Here is an 18,900-nt window from a genome sequence, read left to right as displayed (position 1 = left end):
GCCTCAAACAATTTGAGGGCTACCGGTACATAGTGTCCACCTTTGGACCTAAGGTGTTAGCGCTTCTCTGAGCATTCCCTGCAATGTAGATGCCATGGATTTTTCTACTTCCCGATGAGTGAAGGGCTATACCCAGGTATTTAAAGCAGGTGACCTGCTTGATCTTATGACTGTCAATGTACCATACACGTAATTTAGGCCTCTTGGCAAAAACCATGATTTTGGTTTTCTGATAATTGAGGTTCAATTGGCTCTCTTTGCAACATGCAGCGAGTGTTTTCATGGCTCTTTTAAAGTATATCGGTGTTCTAGAGAGGATTGCAGCAGCATCTGCATATGGCAGCACTGAAATATGATTTCCTGCAAGTTTTGGAGGATGGAAATTAATATTGCAGAGATAAGGGATCATATCATTTATATAATTGAACAAGGATGGGGCCAGTATGCATCCTTCTTTGACTCCTTTCTCGGTTTCTATTGCATTAGATAAGTGGCCCTGGGAGGTACAACGCACCTTTAATGAAGTCCTTTCATGTAACATGTGTATTAGGTATAGCATCTATCTATTGTGGAGGTCTCCAGTTTTTCCCATAACTTTGTTCTGGAAATAGAGTCAAAAGCTGCTCTGAAGTTAATGAAGGCCACATAAAGAGAAGCAATATTACTAGATGAGTACTTCTCTATTAGATGGTGAAGAACTAAACATTAGTCAATGGTCGAACGGCCTTCTCGAAATCCCACTTGCTGATCTGCAAGGATGTTTTCTTGTTGTAGCCAGTCTTGCGTACAGTTTGCTTATCATGTTAAGAAGACTGAGTAGTCTGTAGTTGGCAGGATCATCTTTTTGCCTTTTTAATATGTTGGGACAATGATTGAAAGCCCCCAGTCTTCAGGAATATATCCATAGGTGTCTAAGCTGGTGAAAAGTGAGGCTAAAATCAGGGCCCAAAAGACCAAATTATTTGTAATAGCCTCTGCGGGTATTAAATCTGCACTTGGGGCTTTCCCCTGTTTCAGTTGGGCTACCAGACTCTCAATCTCTGACGTTGTTACAGGGGCCCATTTTGGGAGGTCCAGAATATTTTCAGGGATTTGGCCTTTCCCCACTGCTCTGTCTTTGTAAAGTTCTCTAAAATGTGACTCCCAAATCCTTGGCGTTATATAGGGTTCTTCCATTAGTGGTTTGTTTGGTTGGGAGAACATTATAGCATTCCAGAAGATGGCAAGGTGCCACAAGGCTTCTTGTTGTTTGTTTTGCAAACTCTGTAGTTGGAACTATAATTCACTATAGTTTTAAATATGCATCCAGGTATTAAAACAAAAATTAAAAGGCATTGCTGAGACAAATTAAAATGATAAACCTTCCACAAGATTCATGTAGCAGTTCATTATGTGTTTTCTTGCCTGGCTGAAGCATACACCAGTCCCCCCTTTTTAAGGATACAAAATATTAAGAAAAGAAAGAGCCCTCAAACATCAGAGAATTCAGTTTATTGAAGTCCAAATTTACAACTGAAGTTTTACAACTTTTTCCTAAAACAAAAGCTACTTTTGAATTTAGGAAGAATAAATGTCCTTTTTCAATAATGTACAGTCTATATAGTTTTTTTTAAATAAGTTAATCTTTGAAAAAAGAGCAATATGTTCCTTTTATAATGTTGCAGTGCAACTTACAACTTACAAGTCTGTGCAATGTACCATGAGGTATATGCCCAGTGAGCAACACACAGTGAAATTTTTCCATTCATAAAGTTTCATTGTAGACACGCAAAAAGTTAACAAGTTAATCTGTGGTAGAAAAAAAAATTGCAGCCAAGTACATTAATTCTAAAAAAGGAAACCAAAGGAAAACAAACATTCATAGCCTATATAAACCAGTGGATCACTTTCCAACATAAGACAAGTATAAAATTAAAAAGACTTTGGTGAAACTGAAAAACACACATACAGACACATAAAGAAACCTGTATTATCCAGGGGTTGAAATTTAGTTTTACCTATCTGAGGCTGCAATCCTGTACCCACTTACCTGGGAATAAGCCCCAATGAAATCAATGGGACTTACATTTGAGGAGAAATGTATAGGATTGCGCTGTAAGTCCATTTTCCATGTGCATCCATGAAAATGAAGACTCTTGACTGCTAAGGGATGAAAGTAGAGGCAGCCCATGAGAGAGACCTCCCTCATCACAAGTAAAGATGAAGGATATGTTCTGAAGTTTTCAAACAACAAGGCAAAACATATGAATGGGATCTTCCCTGGTTAATGATTTAACATCACATTTTGGTTTTCTTTCATGGCTAAATTAGGAAAATTACAATAGGTTGGAGTTAAAAATAATAGCTACAATATAGATGTACAGTTGCTTAAAGCTTTCACTTTTCAAGCTCCTATGCAGGAGGGTTCCCGCAATATAACATTTTTCTTTCTCTATCACAGAAAATATTTCTAGATGACAGACTCTTAGACATAATCAAGCACAACATAAAGTATGATAAATAACAGTTCTGCCTCTAATATATATATATATATATTTCCTTATATATACATATTATTGTGTAAACAAAAATGCTCCTAAGACTGGTTCTCCGTGATTTTTTTTTAAAGAATACAAGGCGCTAGAGATTTTTTGTTGTTTGAAAACAGTCCAAGTGAAAGTTTGGTATATAACCTATTGCTACAGAAATAGTTAAGAATGTTCATATTTACAAAAGAAAGACCATGGAGAGACCCCATAGCATAGTCAGTCACAGATGCTGACTTTTAACTTAGCAGATTTTTCAAAATACACTTATTTGACCTCTTTTTGGCAGGAGAGTGGTTTTACAGAGAGTTGAAGGTGGTTTGAAAAGCTTGGTGTATATACTAAACAGCATCATTCCAAAGCCCCTGGAAAACATGGTTTGGAGGATTGTGAGCAAGTGTAGTATGTGTGTGCTCCTTCCTATTTGTTTTTCCTGCCTCTTGCCGGTCATGATTTCTTATCTCCTGTTTGAACCAAACCACAGGCAGGCATAGGCAAACTCCGGCCCTCCAGCTGTTTGGGACTACAACTCCCATCATCCCTAACCACTGGTCCTGTTAGCTAGGGATGATGGGAATTGTAGTCCCAAACATCTGGCAGGCCAGAGTTTGCCTATGCCTGTTTTACAGCAACATCCAAAGTAGCAAGGTGAGGTTTTAACAATCTGATTCCTCCCATTACCTCTGACTATTGACCATGTTTATGGGAGTTGGGAGTCCAACAAATTCCCCACTCCTGCTGCTGTTAAACTACCATTTACCAATCTGGGTATCATAGCAGCAAACTGTAGCTTGATTCATAGAGAAAGCAAGAAAGTAGTTCTGAAGAGGAGTCCTGTAAGGAAATAGTTTAGAGCAGACGTAGCCAACATTGTACCCTCACCTCCCAAAAGTAATCGAACTACAACTTCCAGCAGTCCCAGCCAGCACGTCCAATGATCAGGGAAGGTGGCAACTGTAGTCCAACAGCATCTAGAGGGCACATGCTGGCCACCCTAGTTTAAAGGATTGTCAGAATCTGGCTATTGATTGTGTAGTCTTGATCCACATTGGTGTTTGCAATCCTTTAAGTGGTTTATCAATTGCATTCTACAGTGGTACCTTGGTTTACAACCATTATCCTTTCCGGAGGTCCAGTTGTAAACCAAAACAGGTTGTAACCCAAGGCGCGCTTTTACCAATGGGGCCTCCCCCCCAAAATGGGTTGTAATCCAAAAAATGGGTTGTAATCCAAAAAAAATAGGTTGTAATAAAAAAAAGGGACACGTACTTCCAGGTTTGACATGGTTGTAATCCAAAGCGGTTGCAAACCAAGGTACCACTGTATATAGCAACCTGTCAAGAGTAATTATCTCATCCATGCTTGCAAAGCCTTTTTTTCAGCCAAGGGAAGATTGGGTCCTATTTGGCCCAAGATTCCTGTCTCTTGCCACCTTCAACTCTCTTCAAAACCCTCATATCCGTCTCTAGTCTGAGATTTCTTTTAACAGTACAGCTTGAAAACCAGCCATGTCGTACTAGTGCTTTGCTACTTCAACCCCTGAATATACAAAATAATAATAAATTACTACAGCCTACTTCACAGTTTATATGCAGGTAAAGTGCAAGCCATAGTACAAGGGTGTCATACATTTTCTACATGTAAGCATTTTTCTTTTTTTCTTTTTTTTAAAAGGCTCTCTATTTGTACAAGTCTTGTTATCTACTTAGTAAATTAGGCAAGAGTCACCTATGGCCCAGCAAATTAATGGTGTTGACAACGATATTTTTGTTGTAGTACAGTTTCAGTGTCACATATTATAAAGATTCTTCATACGAGTGCAGATGGGTCTCTCCTGTCCCAATTTCCCAGCTCCTTTCAAGTCACATCTGCAGGACAAATTTAAATCAGTTTCAAACCAGCTCAAGTGGTATGGCTCCCTTCCAAAGAGCACAAACCATTATAGTTCTGCAGGCGCATCCGCAACGGTTAAAGAAAAGACACTCCTTACAAAAGTGTAGTTTACAGGATTCTTTGGAGAAAGCCAGGGCACTCAAACTGATTTGAAATCAGCTGCAGAGTGATTTATAACTGAGACCCTAACTGAAACACTTCAGGTTTCTTTGCTTCAGTATATGTAATAATCCACTAATTTGAGGGGCAGAGTTCCTTGGTTGCTTCCAGCAAAGCAACAAAGCACTCTACCTACTCTTTTCAATATAAATCTTTACCATCAACTAGTACGCCACATACTACATAGGTAGTGGCATTATTGCACACAACATAGTGCTTTAGTTACTTAACTTCATGCAAAGTGAGTGCATTTTTCAGTTTAAAAAAATAGTTATTTTTGATTTCACGTTTGCCTGAACTAAAGTGATATCTATCAGGAAGTCCTCCAGTGCAAGACCCTTTGATATAAGCTATGCAGTAGAGCACAGCAGGGCCTAGCAGTGTGTGTCTGATGAATATTAAATAGCATGCTGTTGCATCCAGACTAAGGCTGCATTCCAAACCTCCCCCACCAGTGGGGCTGTATGGAGCGGCAGGCCCACCACTGCACGGCAGACATGGCAGAAGAGCAATCAGGCCCCATCCTGTCACATGAAGGCAATTAAATCGGTTTGGGAGCCAACTGGCTGAGCCCCACCCTTGGAACTCCCATTCAGTGGCTTCCTGCTGGCTGCTGACCAAGAAGCGGGGTGATCCTGCCAGTGATTCCCCCTCCTGCCTGCATGTTTGGCAGCTTGCGGGAGGCCAGATTAATCAGGAGAGCTGGACAGAAGGACATCTCTGCTCAGTCCAACCACCTCTGCCCAGCTTGGCATAATGGGGAGGGGACTAGATTGTTCTGCCCATTAGCTGCACTTAGTTTCCATCAAAATCAATGGGACGTAAGTCATGAGAAATTTGTCCCTTTCAATGGGAATTAAGTACAGCAAGTGTAAATAAGGCTGCAATCCTATAAACACATACCTAGAAATATGCCTCATTGAGCTCAGTGGGGCTTAATTCTGGGAAGTCATAGACAGAACTGTGTAGCTAGTGCACTAAATATAATTGGATACAACTCATGGTCTCTTTAAGAAGTAAACTTATGATCTTTTACATCCTTTCAAAAGTGTGATCAACTTATTTCTACAAAATAACATTTCTTTAAAAATAACAACACCCCATGGTTTATTTACTTTCTTTTAAATGCCATTCATTTTATTTCAGGGAAATTAAATTTAGATTTAAGTGTGTATACAATATATCCTATAGAAATGAACCCCCACCTTGAAACTGAAGTATTTTATTTTCATATTTGTTAAATAAAGGCTGTTAAAAGGAAGAGAACTTGCTAAGGTAGGCAGGATGCCTAGAAATGTACTAAATCAAAGAAATCAGATACATCCAAATCTGGCAATTTGACTTATAAAAGGATAGATTTAATGACCATGATTTGTTAGGAGGACTGACAATGAAATTGTTAAGTGGTTCTTGTAGAATTTTGAAAGATTCAGAAGAAGGCTTTGAGAGACCCCACTGTAAGGGGTAAAGTCATCCAACCTTCATCCTTGGGATTCACCAAAACTGACTACCTTCAGTTTTGCAAATACCGGCACTACCTTCTGCAGTTTTAAGCTTCCGTACATTGCTCTGAAAGCTGGGCATTTTCCCTAGAACAAAACCCAGTAAACCCAGGAAGTCAGCATCTTTGGGAAATATATTTGTTAAGGAACTGGATTCTAAAGCCAGTTTCATAACAACATCAAACCATGTTTTTTGTAGGCCGACAGCAAGTGTTGTACCTTTGTTTACCCCCCCCCCACTACAGGGTGTTTATCTTGTAGGTTATTAAACCACTTGCGTGGTCTATCTGAACTGGAAAACTGTGGTTTAACCCCAGCCTTCCAACCAGGAGGGGTTGGGAAGCTTTGACTTTCACTTTCAATTAACAGCAGTTTATAGTTATATTTGAACTCTTACTCTTACTGAAAGAAGTCAGCTTGAAGTTGACTTGTTTTAGTAAATAATAGTTAAGACTAACCACAGTTTATCTCAGAGCTCAGACATAACAGTAAACTACTGTAAACAGTAAGCTTCTGTTCACCTGCTTGCGTCCATCTTGAAGAGGAGAGGGGGGAAGTGACATGCCCATATATTGGGTTCAATATGTGCTACTGATAACTTGATGTCAGCGAGTATTGATAAGGCTGCTTTCTAGTAGCGTGCTCCTGGTGCCCAACAAGATGTATTGATGCATGTGCGTGTATTGATACATGCCAATGTATGCAGCACATAACATGCACAGAAGAAAAAGCATGGGTGACAGATGGATGTCTAGATTCAGCATAATTTAGGTTTATTAGGGTTACAGGGCCATCTTCAGCCTAATCTGTTCAACAAATCTAGTGTGCAATAGCTACTGCTGAAGGGGATGGATGATGTTTTACTGCAGGCTATCATAGCTGCCAGCTCCAGCACCGCAGAGCTTGCAACTAGAACACTCTCTATTCCCCTGGGCAACTGCAAGTGGGATTAATATTTGTTGCCTTATTGCTTCCTGGCATATGTGAGGTAAATATAAAATGCAGCCTCCTTTGGGTCCTAGCTTCCTCCTGCCATTCTAGTTCTAATTAAGATTACTCTGGCTCTCACCATCAGGTAGGTCATTGCTGGTTATCCTGTAAATTTGGGAAAGGAAGTGCATCCATGGATGGTATAGTACCAGTTTGAAGGGGCCCTGAGCAAAATGCTCTCACTGAGCCCTGGTGGGTTAGCTGGCAGCATTGTAGGAGCAGGGCTCTGAGCAGTACTGAGTGGCTGCTATTTAAATTTCTCACAATGCCCCAGAGTTATACTTAGTTGTGGGGCATTGTAGTGAAATTAAAATAGCACCAGACTGGGGGTGGGTGGCTTCTGGGCAAGCATCTGTGGTGTGCCCTACTGGGTGGCCCAGCAGCTGCCCGAGGATTTTGGGTTCTGATGGCAGCCTTGAAGATATGTGTGCAACTAGTGATGGGGAGGGGGGATGAATACAAGAGATTTAAAGGCAAATGTATGAGATTTGACACTGCACTTACTAGCTCTGGAACAGCTTAAGCTTGAAATGTAAGCCTGGTGAAAACAACCAGTGGTCTTTGTAAAGCCCTACACATTCAAAGGGAGGAATGCTATGGTTCAGTGGTAATGGCATCTGCTTTGCATGCAGAAGGTCCCAGGTTCAATTTCTGGCATTGGGAGAGATGAGACCATGGAGAGCTGCTGCCAGTCAGTGTGGATAATACTGGGCTGGATGGACCAATAGACCTGACTCAAATATAAGGCAGCTTCCTATGTTCCTACTGTGGCCCCTTTGTTATCTGGGCCTTGCACAATTCCCAATCTTAAACACACAGACACACAGACATACACACACAGATACCTGCAGCACAAGGAGGCAAATGCAAATATTGCCATCAAAGCAACAAAACAAGCTCTCTAATGACAAGTTCACTGAGCTCAGACTCCCTGGAGAAAATAAAGAGATGTCTGCTGTCGACCTACAAAAAGCCTTGCTCCACTTCATGGAGCCCCAGGAAAGCAGAGCCACTGCCAAGAAAGTGAGGTATATTCTTTGGTTAAAAATAGTACTGGCAGCAAGCCTGGATAAAGACAATAAGGGATGGATTTAGACATTTGTGTGCTGATAAGCTCATTTGGGGTAACATTCCTTCCTTCCCCAATGGCAAGGGGGTGTCTCTGTCTGGGCATGCCGAAGACTATTCCCAAAGAGAGAGTGCCACTGTGTGTTCGATGTTTCAGACAATCTATCTTGTGTTTTTTTCAAGGTATTTTTTTATGGGAATAGGATGCTGAAACCCTAGAGCAGAAGTGGTGAATCTCACACTCAGGGGTCACACCACGAGTGTTTTGGCCTGGTTGCAATGTCCTAGAACTCTGATAATGCCTCTACCTTGCCTGGATAGAGCATATGAGGAAATGTGTGTAGAAATTAGTATACAAAGGTAAAATGCATATGTTTCTTTCGCCCTACTTTTTCACCTGGCTCCACCCATCACTGACATGTGGCTCCTGGAAAGGTGCCCTGAAGGAATGTGGCCCTTGGGCAGAGCAAGATTTCTCACCTCTGCCCTAGAGAGTGACAAGCTTGGACTACTGCTTCAATGCCACAAATGGGCAGAGCAGGAAAACTGGGATTCCAGCTATCACTGGTTGAGTTGGAACCCTGCTAGGCAGGGGCAGAGCAGTTGTAAGGTGTTGGTGAGGAAACGAAAGAGACAGCAAGGTTTAGGAAAGGTGCTGCAGCTTAAGGGCACATTCACACCACATATTTAAAGCCCCTTTATACCACTTTAAACCATCAGGGCTTCTTTCTGGGAGCTGTAGTTTGTTAAGGGTGCCGGGAGTCATTGGCCCTCACAGAGCTACAATTCTCAGTGTGGTTTAACCAAACTCAGTGTGGTTTAACCAACCAAGCCCACTTCCTAGGGAACTCTGAAAAGGGACATTAACAATGGACAAGCTGCCTTTGAAGGAAACCCTCTATGATTGATCTTCTCATTGAGGAATTCCCCATAGGCCACCTAGAAACCCAAGATGGGAAGCAACTGTGTACTGTACAGCAGGTGTAAGTAGACCTCAGGTTTACAGGACCTTCTTAGTGCTTTTAATAGAACCTTAAGGTGCACCAGCTGGAGCCACATGCTCAGGTTGGGGTCAGTGATTACTGCAGTGCATGAACCACACATTTTGATAACACAAGTTACATCTGAGTTACTACAAAGCAGATATTCTAACTAATATGCAGATTGTGCATATGTGCGTGCAAGCCTTTTTCTGTTGCCATTGTTGAGTAGTTGGTAAACCCTTGCAGATCTACTACAAATCTCCCAGAGATTTACCAGTAGATGCCAATCTATTTTCTGTCCGTGAAAAACAGAATTTCACTTATAGGATGCAATATGCAGCTTATAGCTAGCAGTGGCAGGGCTTGGTGGAGTGGCAGACCTACGGCTGCAGCCATAGTTTCACCATTTGCATCAGCCAAAGTAGAAGGGGAGGAAAGAAAAACTGACCCTTTGTTACACTAGCTTCCAGGCTAGCACAGCAAAGAGGCCTCAATCAGAGCTGTTGCCATCATGTGACAGCTGTGGGAATGGTTCAGGATCTAGTGAACATTGCGCTAGTCCAGAAGGGCCCTATTTCCAATGGCTACCACAAGCAGTAATGTCTGCTCTATCAACAGCATTTGGGCAGGCACATTGGGATGTTCCTTGAGGCTCACACACTGGTGGATGCCACCAGAACCAAGCGGAGCTGGGCAAAGGGGTATCTCCACCTCATCAAAAACAAAAACAAAACCCCAACATGTTGGCTTGGGATTTCTGTTATCTCATGACCTCACTTGATTGGGCAGCCTTCTAGCTGAGTTCAGTTATGATTCTATAACCTTCTGTTCCTTCCTTCCTTCCTATTATACCAGTTTAGTTCTCAAAATGGCTTTTCACATCTGATGATATTACTTTCTTCCAACTTGTCCCTCATTTCAGGAGCCGGGGCCTAGTAAATCACTGTTCCTATTCTTGACATTCAGGGAAGCATGATTAAATTTCTGATTGCTAGACTTGGCAATAGGTGTTTGTGGGACAGATCAAGCAATTAAGATTGGTACCATGGCAGGCAACAATGTTAGCCACCAACCCACTTGAAACCTGATGAAAATCCGCCCCCCCCCACCTGCCGTTTGCTTTAGAATGAAAGATCCCCTTAATGCCAACCTTCCTCCATGTGCAAATAGCAACACTGGGGTGTGTGTGTCAGGATTATGGCAGGGAGTGAAAAGGATAAAATTCCCCTTCTAGTGGCAGCTATTTACACTTTTAAAAAATCCATATCTGCTAAATGCCAAAATGCTAGCAAGTTTGGCCCCAGCAAGCTTGGAGTAATAAGCAGGTGCATTTTCTTTCTAGTGCATAGGCAGGTAAGTGCTCACACTTGAGCACTAAATGGCCCCATACAGGGCACAGCTTTCAGGTTCACAAGCTACATCTGGTTAAATCAATTTTGAATTGGCAATAGCGTATTGTAGGACAAGGAGTAGCTTCCTAGTGGCACAGCAATAAAACTGCTAGCCCATTTGCAAGGCTAAGCAGGGTCTGTTACGGTTTCAAATTTGATGGGGGACTGTGTGTTGAGATTCCTGCATTGTAGGAGGTTGGACTTAGATTACCTGAGGGATCCCTTCCAGCTCTATGGTTCCTCCAAGTATACCCTTTTTAAAGCATATTTTTAAAACACTCTTCTGTCATTCATATTAATGGAGCATGCTACAGAGTAAATGAAGACAGAATATAGCAAAAAGAAAGCAAAGAAAAAGAGAGTGGAGACCTCAGCCATGTGCCATTGTACCAGGGGGTGGTCTATGGGTCTATGCATATGTGTATCTCACAGAAGATGGTGTCATTCTGAGGAAGGAGACTGGACTATGCTACTTCAGGCTACACGTGGAGGATCAACCAGCATATTTAGCCCCCTTCAGCCAAAACCTTCCTGCAAATACAAACTGCATAGCAAGTAGAGTTTGCTATGGTCTGCTAGTCATCTCATTCTGCTTCATTTGTAGCATCAGGCACTGGCATCCTCAGGCAGCTGCTAGAGACTCAGCAGTGCCCACTGCCGACACTAGGCCTGGGCTCCCTTTTCCTGGTGCTCTAACAAGACAGCCCACTAAATGGCTTTGAGTTACTGTTTAAATTTCCTGCTGTGCTTTCAAACACTCTCTGATAATGTGCTGCAATGGGGTATTGTGAGAAACTCTAAGGGTGGCTTCTACACTATTGGATTCCTCCAAGGCACCACAACTCATTTGACCACCATCACCGTTACTGCTCATCACCAGGTAAGCCTGCCAACATATATGCTGAGGCACAAACACAGGCAGGCCCCACCAAGAAGCACAATGCTGAGGCCATCCTCAGACATGATACTGATTCTTCTGTCAACCCATCCTGATCAAACTTTATTCACATAACCTCCCACCTCTTCTGGCACTATGCTCTCCAAGGGAGTCTATTTCACACATTCAGCTGCATGTGTCAAGAAATCTACTGCTTCTATGTGCATGTGTGAACTGGCAGTGCTAAGTAAATGTGTTTAGTATTAAAGGGTTAGATTTCCAAAGAAGGGTTTTGAAAGAATATCAATATGTCTTGTGTATCTGTTTAAAAGCAGCCATTCCTTGCTGGAAAGAATGTTTGAATTAAGGATAGCCATTGAAACTGTCGCCTCCAGATATTGCTGGACGCTGGATCCCCATCAGTCCCAGCCAGTATGGCCAGTGGTCAGGGATGATGGGATCTGTAGTTCAACGACACCTGAAAAACACCTATTTTTCACGGATAATTCATCATAAATTACATGTATTATTGTCAACAGTGAACTTCATTTTTAAAAATCAGGAATCCCATTCTTTTCCTTAGGCTTAAGTCATCCAATGCAATGCTGCCGATCAAATGCTCTGTGCGGAATTCAGTAAACTGGCCTTAGTCAGTGCATAATAGGAATCGTGCCTGCATTCCGTACCCCTACCCTTGGTCTCCGCACATTTGGTGCAATAAAGAATGGAGAACCCACAGTTCTCAATATATTGTTGGGCTCCAACTCCCATCAACCCGAGCCAGCATGACCAATGGCCAGGGATGATGGGAGTTGCAGCCTGACAACATTTAGAGGGCAACGGGTTCTTCACCCCAGGTCTATATGGGATATATGCATGTAGAGTATTAAGTGAATATGCCCAACAGAGGTACTCTTTAGAATGTAATGTTTATGGGGAGGGGTTACACATTATTGGTCATATCTGTGCACATACACACCATCTGGACATTAGGATGGCGAGATGCATTGCTAGTGCCACACCATGCTTTGAATTTACCCGCTCTGCCAAAGGCAACAGGTAAGCAACATGGGTATGGCATCCCACCAAGCCCTGTTATTATACATTCCCCAACTCTTTTCTGCAGGCTGTACGGGGTTTCCATTGAAAGCTCCCTTCCGAATGAATGGAGACTCTACAACAGTGTGGAGAGTGTGGTGAAGTGCTTTTAACAGTCGTCATGTAAACAAGTATACTGCAATGGTTTCTAAACTTTTGAACTAAAGCAAATGGTATTTTTTCCTGGCTGCGAGGCTCACCTTTACTTATGGTTCTATACTGTCTTGCAGCGCTTACTGCCAGATCTATCCGAGACAAGGGCATGGTGGCCCATCTGAGAAAGCAAATCTGGGGATGCCAATTAAGGGCACAAAGCCTGCAATCCTATATGCACGTACCTGGGAATAAAGTCCATTTACATCAATGGATCTTACTTCTGAGTAGATAGATATAGGCTTGTGCTGTTACTGGTCAGTTATTTAGTTTATTATTATATCTGTATCACCATTTAGATATTCTACGTCAGGTACCAAATGTCTTGGACCATCTCTGCTCACTGCTAGCAGTTTATGCCAGTACCGGAAAAAGGCTTCTGTAGGCCTTTGGGAGAATGCTAACAAGGTTCATCTAGGAGGCCCCGATTTCTCCCTCTCTCTCTATAGTGAATCACTATAAGTCCTGAGTACTTTCCAGTGGTCTCTTTGTTTCTTTTATTCCAGTAAACATTACGTAAGTCATAAATACGAATGATTCACTTAACTCCGTCAGACACTGTACATATAGAAAACAACGGTTTTCAGTTCAGACATTTCCCCCCCCCTTCGTTTTTTGTTTTGAGGCAGCAATAGACAGTATCGGAATCTTGTGGTTCACAGGTCTGTGGCACTAAATTCACAGTGGATAAACGCCGACAACTGGAATAGCTACCGTCTTCTCAGATTGAGGGCACGCGTCTTGTGGACTACCCCATGATGGTGCAAAAGCGACCGGAAGCTGCTTTAGGTAGCAGCAGAACTGAACGGGCCACTTTGTGTGGCCCCTTTCCGTACCATGTGCATGAGCACGCACTCCCCCCATACACATGTGCGTTGCCTACGCCCGTTCTTCCTCTGAAAAACAGGCACGTTATTATAAAAATAGCACAGCGTTTCAACGGCATGTACAGTTTACGCCTCAAGAGGCAAAAGGGTACGTAACATTTTCCTGGATATAGACGCTATACATTTTAAGGCACACCAAAAGGGTTTAAGCTTACCATTTCCATGCTACTTGAAACCTTTGTTATGCTCACAAAAGCCAGTAGCAACGATTGACTGGAAATGCTGAACATTTAAATGTTCATTCCCTAGGAGTGGCCAATGCTTTTCTTTACTTTTCTTAATTTTTTTTTTGGTTTTTTTTGTATGCTCTTAGGGTTTAAAATTTCAATTTGGAAAAAAGACAGAGAAATAAATAAATAAAGAAAAGAAAAGAAATATATGAGGATGGGCGTTTCAGAGTATTTTTTAAAAATAATATTTCATGTTACATTTTATATATATAGATATGGCTACATGCAGTACATCTACATATATAAAATGGTAAGAGAGCTCCTTTAACCCATACTCAACTTTAGTACAGTACTCATTAATATAACTGGGGTTTCAATTATGCCAGTGAATACTTCACTTCTTTCTAATGCAGAACCCAATCAGCAAACAAACAAACAAACAAACAAACAGAAACAAAATAAAACAAAAATCCAATAAAATAAAGTAAAATAAAATAAAAATAAGACTGTCTTAACATGCAATGCAATAGGCATCCTGTGGCACGAGTTTTCTTATCCAATCTATTTACAATACAGCTGAGTACATTATTTACACAGGTTACAGTGTTTTGTCACAATGGATTTTTCATGGTCCCCCCACTAGCTCACTCTGCCCCCAAGTGTTCCCAGTGCTACATCCTGTCAGACGTGCGTTTCAATGAAGGAATGAGTGTGTGTCAGCAGAGGGGCTGAAGCTGCAAGTTCAGAGGCTCCGTTTTGGGTTTTCAGAACAGCGCCGTACTCACAAATGTCCAGGAAAAATTCATAGTTCTTCATTTTCCATTCTTTGAATTTCTTAGATGTCAAGTTGGGCTCATGGAGCAGGTTATTGATCACTGCAAGATCTCCTTCCTTTGCCTGCCAGAGGTTGGAAAGACAACATTCTGTTTAAGTGTGGAGTTATACGCTTGTCACAGTTTCAGCTAGGGTGGGTGAATTTGTCGATTTCGGCTTCTCTTAATTTCTAATTTTCCAATCTTACATTCAGTTTTCCACATTTCTTCATCAGAATGAATATTTCACTCCTCACCTTGCCTCCCCCCAGGTCATCTTGGAAATTCATCAGCATTTTAGTTTTAGTTGCATAAATTTCTTATGCAATTTTGCTAAATATGCACATTTTTACAAAACAGTTTTCCCTAACATAAGCCAATTTTTGTATCTTTCAGTATTCTATGCTTTTATATGCACACTTTACCCTGGTATATGCATTTGTGTGCACATTTCTTAGCTTGAGAACTGCACTGCTTGACATAATTGAATGGACTTTGGTTGCAGATGAGACTACTGTAATGTACCCTGGCTTAAAAAAGCATCTGGAAACATCAGCTGGTGAAAAATGCAAAGGACTGCTGGTAGTAGCCTGAATTGTGAACATATGTACCAATTTTATTGGCTGCCAATTTGTTTCTGGGCCCAGTTCAAAGTGACAATTACTGTTTGGGACTTCGATATCTGAAAAAGGCTCTTCTGATATGACCTTATTATCTTTACAGACCAACGTAAGTGGGTGACAGGAAAACACCACATATGTTAATTGTGGCTGCCATTAAAATGAAGGTGACATTTTCATATGTACTTTGTGCACAAACTGCAATCTCTACTGGCTGATGCAAATAAACATCTATCTCATTTCAGGTGCAACAGATGGGCACAGGGGAAAAGAGAAGGCGCGGGGAACCGTTAGCCCGCCACATGTTGCTAAACTACAACTTCCATCATCCCAGACCATTGGATATGCTTGCTGAGGCCAATGCAAGTTGTTGTTCAGCAACATTTTAAAAACATTTTTAAGAGCCAAAGGTTCCCAGCACCTAATATAGAGCCTTCTCAGTGGTGGCACCTGTTTAGGAAACTCTGTGCCCCATCAACACAGGAGTTACCTAATACCAGGTTAGGCTATTGTCTACCCAGTACTGTCCATTTTGACTGAGTAGAGGTTCTCAACAGTCTCCAGGAGACAGTGGTCTTTCCTATCACCTGCAACTTCATTATTTAACTGGAAATGCTGAGAATTGAACCTGAGGTCTTCGTCATGCAATGCATGTGCTCCACCCATTTAGCCATGGTGCCCGCCGCCATGCTTAAAAGGTAAAGGGTAAAGGGACCCCTGACCATTAGGTCCAGTTGTGACCGACTCTGGGGTTGCGGCACTCATCTCGCTTTATTGGCCGAGGGAGCCGGCGTACAGCTTCCGGGTCATGTGGCCAGCATGACTCAGCCGCTTCTGGCAAACCAGAGAACCCCTCGGAAATGCTGTTTACCTTCCCGCCGGAGTGGTACCTATTTATCTACTTGCACTTGGATGTGCTTTCAAACTGCTAGGTTGGCAGGAGCAGGGACCGAGCAACGGAAGCTCACCCTGTTGCGGGGATTCGAACTGCAGACCTTCTGATCGGCAAGTCCTAGGCTCTGTGGTTTAATCCACAGCGCCACCCGTGTCCCAATGCCCCCATGCTTACTTCCTCCTATTTCACTTTCACTATGATTAGAGCAGGGCGAACCAACATGGTGCCCTCCAGATGCTTATGCACCGAAACTCCCATTGGCATCTCTGGCCACTAGCCATGCTAGCTGTGGTTGATGGGAATTAGAATCCAATAACATCTGGAGAGAACAACATTGGCTGTCCCAGTGTCAGAGATTGCTCTTTGAGAATGTGATGCCCTGGTTCTTGTAATTTGTTTTTATTTTTTAACTACTGATGATATTATTCATTGGTTATCGCTGCTGGTTACAACTGTTTTGTTTATGGTGTTTTAGTGGCACATTATGTTTTCAGGATGGTTGTCATCTTCCTTGAGGGTCCCACTTGAAACAAAATGGCACAACAAAAATGTTTTACTTAAGAAATAAATAACACCCAGGTGAAAAGAAAGAATCCTTTTAAAAGGAAGGCTTTCTGTTAACAGGCATGAGGTATTACATGATTTATATAGTCATCCAGTTTTGTGGTTACTTCATTATGCTTTTGAGACTCTGAACAGCTAGGGAAGTTCGAAATGGTTTCAACAGTCATGCATATTTCTGTACACAGCAGAGAGCAGAGTCAATCTGATGCAGGGAGTTGAACTTCAGAGTCCCCACTCAAACCAACACTCAGCCAGTGGAGTTTTCTCTGTGATCTTGGTCCAATCCCTTCCCTCAACTCACCTGGCAGAATCATGGTGAAAATAGCATGGGGATGGGGTGGAACCTTACATATATTACTTTGAAGTCCTTGGATGAGGGACGGGATTCAAGAAATCAACAATATGCAAAAGGATCATCTGTCCAATAAATATTCTGAAATGTTTGTCTTGTTCATTCACAACAAGTTTTACAGCATTACACTGGTCTTTCATGTTGACACAATAACATACAGAGGCCTGGTTTGTACCACTTGGTAAGCTGGACTATGGCTTACTGGTACCTTGGAAATGTTCTGGCTCCCAGAGAGGGAGCTCCCTGTCACCCTTTGCTCCTTCCCCCAGTCCTGTATTCTCAGTGTGGCAACTAAGTCAAAGTTTGACTTAATGTGTTTTCTGAACCCTGGCTCTTGGTTAAGCTCTCTCCTCCTTAACCCTGAACTGTAGCCAAAAATAAGGTGCAGGAGAGATCTTAAACATGACTCCAGGTTCAGACAACACAGCAAGGCAAAGCTTGGGTTAGATGCCATGCTGTGCAATTTCAGAATGACTGGGGAGGAGCAAAATGACTGTGTTCTCCTCCCTGGGAGCCTGTATGTTCACATTAAGCCATGGCTTAGCTTAGTCTTATGTGTGTATGCAGCTGCAGCATACAGCTGCATGGCTTAGCTAAGCCATGGCTTAGCTTAGTCTTATGTGTGTATGCAGCTGCAGCATATCAAGGACAAATGCTTACTTTTAAAGTACTCTTGAGAGCTCGGATGTGATGAAGCTTTTCGTTGATAGCAGGGTCGTTGCTTCTCTTTACGAAGGACCTCCGGTATTCCTGCTTGGTGGAAGGGCGTTGCTCTCCAAATGCTGACAGACTAGCTTGCTCCAGAGCTTTGTACAACTCATGCAGACCATCTGCACTCTGTGGTCGCTCTTCTGCATTTTCTGAAAGAAAATCCAGCTTCCTTTATTTGTGCGTGTAATAATAATATACAGTGACAGAAAACAATAATAATTTATGCCAAAACAGGACACTTATTGTTTTTCTGAAGCAGTTATTCAGCTTTCGGTCTGCCTGTAAACCACAGTAGTCTGCACCAGAGGCTGCAGGTGGAGGGCAGGTGGAACCCTGCCCCAGCAACCTTGGCCCACCCTCAGCTAGCTCTTACCTGCCTGCCTTCCTAACAACCAGTCCAGGAGGTGGGGCTGGCAATCAACGCCTTAGTCTCAATGCTGCCCCTTGTAGAACTTGGGGGAGGGGGGTTTGGGAACAAAATTAGGCACCCATCTAACTGTACATTAACAGAAGCATCATGAAAGAGTCATGGCTTCCCCTACAGAATCCTGGGACTCCTATTCCCCTTACAGAGCTATACTTCAAAGAGTTCCCTGGGAAGAAGGCTTGACTGTTAAAGCACTCTAACCTCCTGCATACTATTGGGGCCCATCTACCTAAGCTCTGTCTGCTCTGGCAGGCAGTAGATCTCCACAATCTCACCCGGGTACCCTCAACCACCAATCCAGGAGCCCTTCTTACCTTCTTCACACAAGCTACTTTGCCTTCTAACAGGCAGCTTTTCTTCAGATCTCTCTTCTGTTATCCCACTGGGTTTTACGCGGCTTTTCGCTCGGACATCTCTGTTTCGTGGGAGGCTTTGACTACGTTGCTTCTGGGGTCTGGCATGAGAGCTGTGGCCTCTGTGGCACTCCACCAATGGGAAAGGGCCATCCTGTTCATGGTTGTGTCGTCTTTGGACTGGTAGCGTTGCTTGTCGCCGCCTCTCAGGTGATGACCCGGGTTGTCCGCTCGTGTACTCTGGGTCAGGAGGGACAGTCTGCAGAAAATGGAGCCCTGAACTGGTCAACGGGGTCTCAATGAGATCCTGCCAGGAACGCCTTTCTCTGTAGGGAGGTCTGCAACCTGATGAGTGTGTGCTCGCTGCTGCATCCTGCCGGGAATCTTCCGCAGAAGAATGAGAATAGGTTGATTCACTGGAGAAGTGTCGTCCTTGTTTAGGCTCAGGGAATGGGCTCGAAGAATTCATC

The 18,900-nt window shown here is 42.8% G+C and overlaps 1 protein-coding gene and 1 long non-coding RNA gene across 5 annotated transcripts in view; both read right to left on the bottom strand.

Moving 5' to 3' along the window:
* Nucleotides 1-1,476: 1,476 nt before the first annotated feature.
* Nucleotides 1,477-7,589, bottom strand: LOC128406795 (uncharacterized). Its single transcript, XR_008328631.1, has 2 exons — nucleotides 3,159-7,589; nucleotides 1,477-3,024 (listed from the first exon to the last, which is right to left on the bottom strand). It is a non-coding gene; the product is annotated as an uncharacterized LOC128406795 (long non-coding RNA).
* A 931-nt stretch (nucleotides 7,590-8,520) lies between these two features.
* Nucleotides 8,521-18,900, bottom strand: part of LOC128406792 (connector enhancer of kinase suppressor of ras 2-like) — a 310,922-nt gene continuing 300,542 nt past the window's right edge. For all 4 annotated transcript variants that reach the window (XM_053374481.1, XM_053374479.1, XM_053374478.1 and 1 more), the window contains exons 22-24: nucleotides 18,392-18,899; nucleotides 17,600-17,799; nucleotides 8,521-14,593 (exon numbers count right to left, since the gene is read on the bottom strand). In XM_053374481.1, the coding sequence (XP_053230456.1) occupies nucleotides 14,378-14,593; nucleotides 17,600-17,799; nucleotides 18,392-18,899 (924 nt within the window). In that variant the 3' untranslated portion in view covers nucleotides 8,521-14,377. The remainder of the gene's footprint in view (nucleotides 14,594-17,599; nucleotides 17,800-18,391; nucleotide 18,900) is intronic.

The sequence above is a fragment of the Podarcis raffonei genome, chromosome Z, assembly GCF_027172205.1.
Source record: "Podarcis raffonei isolate rPodRaf1 chromosome Z, rPodRaf1.pri, whole genome shotgun sequence".
In the NCBI taxonomy this organism is placed as follows: Eukaryota; Metazoa; Chordata; class Lepidosauria; order Squamata; family Lacertidae; genus Podarcis; species Podarcis raffonei.
This window is presented reverse-complemented; position numbering and strand designations above follow the sequence as displayed.